At 35.8% G+C, this 9,809-nt stretch overlaps 1 protein-coding gene across 1 annotated transcript; it reads right to left on the bottom strand.

The window, feature by feature from the left end:
- Window positions 1-1,765: 1,765 nt before the first annotated feature.
- Window positions 1,766-3,256, bottom strand: LOC5572634 (carboxypeptidase B). The gene is made up of 3 exons (XM_001654083.2): window positions 3,095-3,256; window positions 2,808-3,023; window positions 1,766-2,742 (listed from the first exon to the last, which is right to left on the bottom strand). Exons 1-3 carry the CDS (start codon window positions 3,163-3,165, stop codon window positions 1,791-1,793), a joined length of 1,239 nt encoding a protein of 412 aa, XP_001654133.2. The 5' UTR covers window positions 3,166-3,256; the 3' UTR covers window positions 1,766-1,790.
- Between the last annotated feature and the right edge of the window lie 6,553 nt (window positions 3,257-9,809).

Raw genomic sequence — 9,809 nt, 5'->3', positions numbered from 1 at the left:
AAGAGTTTCAGAGGGTTGTTCAAAGACAAAAGTAAAGTAAATTTAAAGTATTCACCACAGACAAAACTTAAAATTGAATTTTATTCTAACAGTTGCTGCTAATATTCCTCCGTTAATTATTCCAAAGATTTTTCAAGTTATTTGTTTTAAAGTTCCACTAACGATACATTTCATTTCTCAACAGATTCCTTCGAACATTTCCACTTAAATGCCTTTAGGAATTACACTCACGGACACGGGAGTGTTTTAAGGATACTGATACCATGAATCTCTTTAGATGAATTTCTCTAGAGATTCATAATGAAACACTTTGAGAAAGGATATGAAAATCCTCTCAATATTTTTATCAGACATTATTTTTGGCATATTTTTCACATACCAACATCTACTCCAAGAATCAAGGTTACTCTTAGATCACCAAAATTCCTACAGTGTTTCTTGAGAAGCTCTTCTTAGCACTTCTTTGAGCATAATGCAAAAGATTCCTACTTATTCTTATCCAAAAACTTCTACACAAATTAGCTTTTGAAAAAATCATAAATGTTTTCAAGAAGCCCCCCAAAGTTTATTCAGTATATTTCACAGAAATTCATGCTATCAAAGAGTTAATATCTTGAGAAATTTCCTTTGGATTCAGTAGATTATTATATTGATAGATAAATTATAATTATTTATAAAAATATATCCCAAAGGAAGCATTGGATGAAATCCTGAACAAATTTCTATTGTCCACTTTTGTACTTTTGGTTATATTCTTCAAACTTTTGGAAATTTCCAAATTCCGGGAATCATTAATCACACTCCTTCTTTTCGCCGATGACAGTGGCCGGCGCCGTTTTGGCTTTTAAATTTTGAGCTCTTGATTTGTGCACATTGAAAATGGTTAGATGATCCCAAGCCTCATTTATTGAATATCTGTGCAACTTCGATTGTTCTGGTTAATCACGTAGTAGCAACTACGAATTTCACGGTCATCTATGCCCATACTCATGTTGATTGAAAGCAGAATCCCAAGAGAGTTATCAGGATTAAGTCCCAAGAGTGTATCTTGAGAGATTACTGATGATATCTGAAGAAAAAAATAGACAATTTTTACTAGGAACAAAAGAATAATATTCATGAAATGTTCCATCGAATAAATGTTATTCCTCAAGCCTAACTATGGATATCATAACCGGTCCATTTCGAGAATAAATTCCTGAAAAATTTGTAGAAGCATTCCCGAAGGTGGCATCACAGACACAGGAATCCCTATAAACTTCCCAGTATGTCCATTGCTAGAGTACTGAAACAATTCATGATGCAATTGCTTCTATTAAAAAAAAAACTTTTGTTAAGATTCTATAGACGACGTGATCCAACATTAAGCAACAATATTGTAGCAAACCAATCGAGTTTGGGCTTCGCCCATTTGGACTACCCTAACACTCACTGTTGTAAAAAACAGGAAGATTAGATCACAGACAAACAGACGTCACACTCTCATCGATGTCCATCGACCAACTTTTAAACGATCGATTCGAACATATGGTAGGTGGTCAATCGACCACCCGCAGCGCTCGCGTCGCTTTTATTCGTGTTTGACGTTTACACACTACCGCCATCTGTTGGTCCATCGGCCAACTACAGTGTTTTTAGCATTGGGCGTACATGTTTTCGCGACTATGATTTTGATCGCGATTTGTTCGAAGTGTTACGTCTGTTTCTCTGTGATTAGATTATTCAGGTGATTCTGTACTCATGGAAAACAAAGACAATTACAAAATGTATGTCGATTTCGATCTGTTTAATCAAAACATTTGCGCTACCTTCAATGCCATTGCTTTGATGCCCACCCAGCTCTCATTAACGATTTTCTCTATCGAAGACGGAGGAGGGTTAAATCCACCGTTACCTCCACCGGGTAGTTCCATGGTGATCGAAATTGGTACTTCAGCGACGGCAAATGCCCAGTCATCGCTTCCACCAGCCGCAGCGTACAACACATTGGTTGAACTACCTACAGTGTACCTTGATCCGGTGGACTGCTTGATGGCCTCCGCTCCGGCCTGAGCAACTTCATCTATAGCTTCCCAAGTTTCCGGAAGTTTGCTTGTCCATCCCCATGGATAAAGTATGTAGTTTCCATACGAATGCAGCGAAAGGTAGAATTTGCAGCTTCCCTTCAACTTCATGACAGCGTCCCGCACAGCTCGGGTTTCTGGTTCAGAGAAAGCCGTTTCCCCGCGGAAGGTATCGGCACATGCTTGAGTGGAGGCTCCTACTTCTCCCCAGTGGTAATCAAAGTTTCGGTTTCCATCGGTTCCCTTACAGGTTTTGCCTGTGGGCTTGCGTGTCTTACGCCAGAAGCGATCCGTTTCATGAGAGAATTCGTATCCATCGGGGTTCACAACGGGCATAATAACCCAGGTCAAATTGGATAGAACTTCTTGATTTTCACTGGAATGTTCGACAAGTTGTTCAATTGCGTACAGTGCTGTGGCTGGAGCAATCCATTCGCGAGCATGAATGCCGGCATCCAGAAATACTACGGCATTACCAGGCTTTTTGTTGATTGTGATGGTTTTGATCGAACGGCCCTCGTAGGAAGTTCCCGCTTCTTCAACACTTACCAGAGAGGGGTACTTTTGAGAAAGCGTCTGTAAATATTCATTAATCTCATTGTGTCTGAGATAGCTCGTTGAAACGTCTCTGTCTAGGCTCATGCCACGTGTACGAGGTTCGTTGTAAGGAGCAAGTGTGCTAAAACGAACATGAAACGTTATGTTTAGGTTTTAAGCAAAAAAGCTAGATAGTTCGCAGCTTACCCTTCGACATCCGAGATGACTTCTTGGTAATGCAAACCATGTCTGATGAGTTTGATGAGAAATGATCGCTGGTCCTTTGGAGCTACAAGAACTCTTGCTTCATCGCCTGGCTGCTTGGTTAGGTGCCAGAAATCCAAGTCAGGATTGGACTGCCGAATTTGATAAAGAATTTCAGCTTCATCTGGCGATTCTGGCACAATTCCGTACACCTTGTATCTACATGCATTAAGTTATAGGTATTGTTACAATTGAATACACTACTTAGGTAAAAATTTCTTCACTCTTACCCTTCATATGATCGCCTGGCGGTAACAACGGCTAGTACCGATAACAAAACCACAACTATCCTTGGAATCATTTTCAGCTCTATAGAAAATGATAGTGAAAATTGCACACGACAAGCGATGCAATCGATGTTCGAAAAAAGACTAGCGATAGTGCTGCAAGGGTGGATGTTCTTTTATATACAATTTGTGCGATTATTGAATGATTAGCGATAACGTAGTTATTCGATGGGTAGTAATGTTTACAAAGAGATCAGAGCATTGAGTGCACTCAAATGTAGGTCTCGCGTGCGCAGGTGTCCGGTGTCGTATTCAATTTGAATTGTTCCACTAATATGAATGGATAGTTTGATACTTGAAAACATTTTCCATCTTATAAATATAAATCTCTTTTAGCCGAACTACTTTTAAAGTTATTTTAAAAATTCCTTATCATTCTCACATGCATGCTGCAAGAATCGATTAGACTTGTTTGCGTACAATTTTGCATTGACTTTCAATGCATTTTCTTACAAGTATTCAGCGTAGATTATAGTTTATTTTTATTAAAGAGTTATGCCCTAGCGGTACCTGATCGTATTTTGCCTCCCCTTTATGAATGTTGAGCGCGCTGGGCATACATTAGCATTTACGAAGCAAGTGTTGACAAAGAGGAGGCTATTGTGCCAGTAGAGCTACGTTAAGAACTTTTACAGTAGAGCAGGTTATCCGTTATATGAAAAACGCAAAATTGGAATTAATTGAACCAGTTCCATTTTTGTTCAGTGTCACAAATTTGCAAAATTTAACCGCACTCGATATCTTTTTTGAATTTTTGTTTTAGTCGCTAAATTTTTCTAAACCTTTGCTATAAAACATGCTAAAGTGTAATTCAGAATATGTGTAACAATTCCTCAAAACCAGCAAGGTGCTAGAATATCTCTAAAAAACTTTTGATTTTTTTATTTTTAGTTTGGTGATGAGATGAGTTTATTTCTAATATAAAATGGATCACCATAATGGTATAGTATGACTTGTAGGAGAATAGTTTTCGATTTAACTTGGAACAAATATTTTAAATCGGTAATTATTTAAAATCTTTGTCTTTAATATTTTGCAGCTAAATTTTAGTACTGCCGATTGGAGTTCGAATAACGGATAAAATAGTTGCAAATGAATCTAACTTGATATGATAGATTTTTTCTTCATTATGAATCACAAATCAAGTTTATAAGAGTAATCTCGTTAGGATAATATTATTTTTCGACCTAGATTTCCTTCAACAAAAGTCATTGCCGAATGGCTAAATTTTCGAACAATATTTTTTCTGAATTATAAAGTAGTTTTCCCAAAAAGCTTTGACGTAAACCAGACGTATTTTTTCTACAGTGCATGGCCTCTTTCTGAACTAATAAATTGTGTACTATTGTTTTCTGCTAAATGGGTTCACGTTTATATTTTTTCTGCAAATCATTCAGAATTTCCAATCAAATTAGATGTTTTTTAAACAGGTAAAATTAGAATACTTAGTACTATAAACAGCTTCCATTTTTTTTCTAGAAAAAAATTCTAGTGCATTTTTAGCCAAGTTGAGAGTCATATCAGAAATAACGTGTCTAAATAGGGAACCTCTACAGAATCTTCTTATTTTTCCTGATTCTTTTAGAACCGAATATTGTTATACATATTGCACTAACATGTTTGCTACATGATGAAACAATTGTGGGAAAATAATATTAAAAAAAAAATAATGGCGTTTACACGTGCAAAAACATAACGGAGAATGTGAATCATAAAAAAATATAAATACTGTAACAGTCGACTCTCCACAACTCGATGTTTTACATCTCGTTATCTCTCCCAATGTCGATGAGTTCGTCGGTCCCTTCAATCTGCATACAATTTCCCTCTCCATATCTCTTATAAGGGACGAATGACCTTCGGGTTAAAGTCCCTCTCAAACAACAACAACAACAACAATCTCCATATCTCGATATCCTCCTTATCTCGATATCTCCATATCTCGATGTAATCCTGTTGATTTTTTGTTCCCAATTGACTCTCCGTATGTCGATATGTCCATTATCAAAGGTTACTAGACCAGATTTTCGTGATTCAATTCAAATAAGAAACACTAAATGACGTCTGCTTGTTTATTATGTTCTCTATTTTCCTGACAACGGAGGTTTTCAATCTAGTATTCGTTTAGAGTACCGTAAAACGGGGTAAAAAGAAAGGGGTGTTTTGAAAAAAAAATGTTAAACGTGAATAATTCATGAAACAGAGTTTATGTCGACACTCACAGTGACGAACCATTCATAGTTTGTTGAAAAATCATATTTGCATCCCACCGTTGTAACGATTAAATGTGCAGTCATACATATTTTATAGACTAGAAATAGTAACATGAAACGAGCTCACCAATTGATCCTTCATTCTTGATTGACCAGCCACAATCCACTTTCAGCTTCACTCGTTTGTTCGGCTATATAAAAGCACTCAGAAAAAATAGGCGCGCGACCCGAGAGGGAAAAAAAACTGACGACTGCTCGGGCTTTCTTGACGCACTGCCCAGGAGCAAGCGTCAAGGTCGAAGGATCAAAAAGAACTAATCGAACGTGGCACTTTTTCACATTACTCGACCGACGCGCGACATGCCCTAATCGGCCGCCCCCACAGGAGCAAGCGTCAAGGTCGAAGAATCAAACACAACTAATCGATCGCTGTTTTCACTTTCACTCGACCAACGCGCGACATGTTTGATCCTACCCTCATCGCCCTCTCCCGTAATAGCAAGCGTCAATGTCGAAGGATCAAACACAACTCTATTATGACTAGGCTGTCAAATACAAGCGACAAACTATTCAAAACTACATCAAATAGTGTGGTGGGTCTCGCACTATCGAAGGTACCCGCATTATCAAAGTTACCCCGTTTTACGGTATGTTATTTGTCTCAATCTCTCCCTATCTCGAGTGTCCCTTCGATACCGAGATGTGGAGAGTCGACTGTATTGATTATGAAAACAACTCATCTGGAGTCAACGTTGATTATAGAAGGCATATTACAAAATTGATAAATAGAACTGAGGATGAATCTTACGAAATCGCAATAATTAGCAATTCGGTGAAATAAAAATACAGAGCTGTTTATTCGGCACATTAAAAAGCTCTGTGTTTTTTTTATTTGTAGAATTTTACGGAAGAAGTTATATTTTCAGTTTTGACATTTGCTCAGATTGTACACGGGCAATAATTTAATTTTTCGAAGCATAGCCTTCATTTTGGTGGTCATTAGGATTCAACCATTCAACATCTTCAAAATAACCAAAAACTGATTATGTTGAACAAACCTTTACGAAAACTGAATTTTTCATTTTTTACAATTGGCTCAGTGTACCTTTTTATACTCTCTTACGGAGATTAAAAATGTATTCGGGTAGAGCAAATATGGTAACCCTGTATGGGAGTGATAAACTCTTAATCCTTGAAAGGAATACAGGCTTTTTGCAATATCTTGGGAAGGATTCGCCATGAACTCTGGACACATTTTTCAAGGATAACATGTACAGGATTCTCACACAATATTGATAAGATTCCATAGACTTCTAGTCACACTTTTCATCGATTTCAATAAGAAATTATATTAAATCCTAGCTAAGATTAGCATGAAATCCTGGACAACATTTTCAAAGATTTCAAGTGTTGGCGACGCCGTCTAATAATGGCAGCCGTTTGACAACTAACGAACCGATTTGTTAGAGAAGATGAGAGATTTAGAGATCGAATGAACTAGTTATAATAAAAATTGAATAGCACATAGTTTTTAATATCATTAAATTCTTGCTAAATTATATCTGGGTGGAAAAGTTTAGTGATGAAGTTACTGGGTTCGGATATGTGGCATTGTATTGTTTAGTGAATTGTGCTGAGAAATATTAAGCCACGGTTTGATTGAGGATAGATTATGAATTTCAGATTATCATAATGATTTTCTAACGATAAACCATCTCAGAAGCCATTTCCAACCAAAATCATATCTAACTTTGAAAGCTGAATTAAGTAAATTAACCGACATTTTTATCTTTTAGACTTGCACTACAACCTGCAGCAATACTATTTATTCGCGGAGTATTTAGATCCTACGAGCAAACCGAATTTGTGAGTTACGATTGATTGGATGAACTGAGCTCCTTTCTAATAAAACAACTTTTTGGCTTAGCGAGATGTGGAGCAAGTGTGCCACCTTAAGCAAAGTGTTCTCTAACTTTGTCTAAAACTTACAAAACCTACCAATTTAGCTTGTGTTAGATTCGCCAGCTTTTCTTAAGCACTGTTACATTTTAAAAGAAAATCACTTCAAAAAGTATTAGTTTCAGAGTATCTCAAGTATCATCCAAAATAACGAATTTTTCAACCGTCTTGCCCGGCCACCGAATGAACATCGCATGTAATTCTACTTCTAATGACATTTTCTTTATTCCCTATAAATTTACTTACAAAGCAGAGGTCAATAGATAATTTAAAAAACATTTTTAAGTTTATCGTCTTAAGGGACTGCTTTATAACAGGGTTCATCACGTGTGGAACTCTCTACTAGTCAATTCCACTAACTAAAATAATTATTTTTTTCTCCATTCAATACGATTTATGTATTACCCTTATATTACGACGGATATGTAAAATACATTAAATCAGCACTAAATAATGGTAAAATCTTGATATAGAATACGCCGAAAAACATCTTATTATATTGAGTCTTTTGTGAAAAAAAACACTGTATTCTCTTACTATAATTCAGAAATCATTACTGGGACCTCATTTTGGTTTGTTATTAGGATTTGTTGATAAGGTTCACATGTTCATAAATTTCACTCCAACAATTTTCGTTTACCATATAGGTGGCAAACTTGCCTCAATAAGTATAGATTTCAACCAAACTGGATTTCGTATGTAAAACTAAATACTTTTTTCGTTCAAATGCAACAATTACTTACGCATTTGAATAGTTTCACGATGTGCAGTACGTTAGAAAAATTTGTTTACCTTTCTCCATGATATTTCAAAACAACTAAATCTTATAAAAATCCACTCAAATGTATTGTTTTTACAAAATCCGATGTAAATACGTCAAAAATAGAGCAATTTTAATCATTTTTTTTTTTTTTTTTTTTAATTTCTTTATTAGTATCATTCCAAACATTACATTCATTTCTTATATCTAGGTGTTCTGTGTTATTTGACAACACTATCATCCTAATTTGGTAAAACAAATTTAAGATTTAATTAACATTTTGTTAACAACATATTACATTTCATTTGCCGTAGCAGTTCAGTTTTTTTTTACAGGTGAGTTGATTTCACCTGCTTATAAGAGAAAAAAAAAGTTTTTAATATACTTAACCTAACTTAACCTAAACATATAACGCATTAATCGTGGCAATAGAAGATTGTAACGATTTTTGCCTGAAATTATTAATGATTGTATTTGACATTTGTTCCAATGTTTCAACATTGGATATTCTATGTAACTCATTGGTACTATACCAGGGAGGAAGCCTCAGAATCATTTTCAAAATTTTATTTTGAATTCTCTGCAGAGCTTTCTTCCTGGTATTACAGCAGCTAGTCCATATTGGTACAGCATACAACATGGCTGGCCTGAAAATTTGTTTGAATATCAACAGCTTGTTCTTAAGACAAAGTTTTGATTTTCTATTAATAAGGGGATAGAGACATTTTACATATTTATTACATTTGGCTTGAATGCCCTCAATGTGATTTTTGAAAGTTAAATTCTTATCTAGCATGAGCCCTAGATACTTAACTTCATCTGACCAATTTATTGGAACCCCTCTCATCGTGACAACATGTCTGCTTGAAGGTTTCAAATAAAGAGCTTTTGGTTTATGTGGGAATATTATTAGTTGAGTTTTGGAAGCATTAGGAGAAATCTTCCATTTTTGCAAGTATGAAGAAAAAATATCCAAACTTTTTTGCAATCGACTACAGATGACACGCAGGCTTCGTCCTTTGGCGGAGAGGCCTGTGTCATCCGCAAACAAAGATTTTTGACATCCCTGAGGTAGCTCAGGTAAGTCAGATGTGAAAATATTGTATAATATTGGTCCCAAAATGCTGCCTTGAGGAACACCAGCTCTTACAGGAAGTCTTTCAGATCTGGAGTTCTGATAATTAACCTGAAGTGTACGATTTGACAGATAACTTTGAATTATTCTAACAATGTATGTTGGAAAATTAAAGTTTTTCAATTTTACAATCAAACCTTCATGCCAAACACTGTCGAATGCTTTTTCTATGTCTAGAAGAGCAAGACCAGTAGAATAGCCTTCAGTTTTGTTGGAACGGATCAAATTTGTTACACGTAAAAGTTGATGAGTGGTCGAATGTCCATGGCGGAATCCGAACTGTTCATTGGCAAAAATTGAATTTTCGTTGATGTGGGCCATCATTCTGTTCAAAATAACCTTTTCAAAAAGTTTACTGATGGAGGAAAGCAAACTGATTGGACGATAGCTAGAAGCTTCTGCAGGATTTTTGTCTGGTTTTAAAATTGGAACAACCTTAGCATTTTTCCATTTGTCAGGAAAATATGCTAATTGAAAACATTTGTTAAATATATCAACTAAAAATGATAAGCTACTTTCTGGAAGTTTCTTGATGAGGATGTAGAAAATTCCATCATCGCCAGGAGCTTTCATGTTTTTGAATTTTTTAAT

Source organism: Aedes aegypti, chromosome 2 (assembly GCF_002204515.2).
Source record: "Aedes aegypti strain LVP_AGWG chromosome 2, AaegL5.0 Primary Assembly, whole genome shotgun sequence".
NCBI classification, from domain to species: Eukaryota; Metazoa; Arthropoda; class Insecta; order Diptera; family Culicidae; genus Aedes; species Aedes aegypti.
Note: the sequence above shows the minus strand (reverse complement) of the source record. Positions and strands in the feature narration are given on the sequence as shown.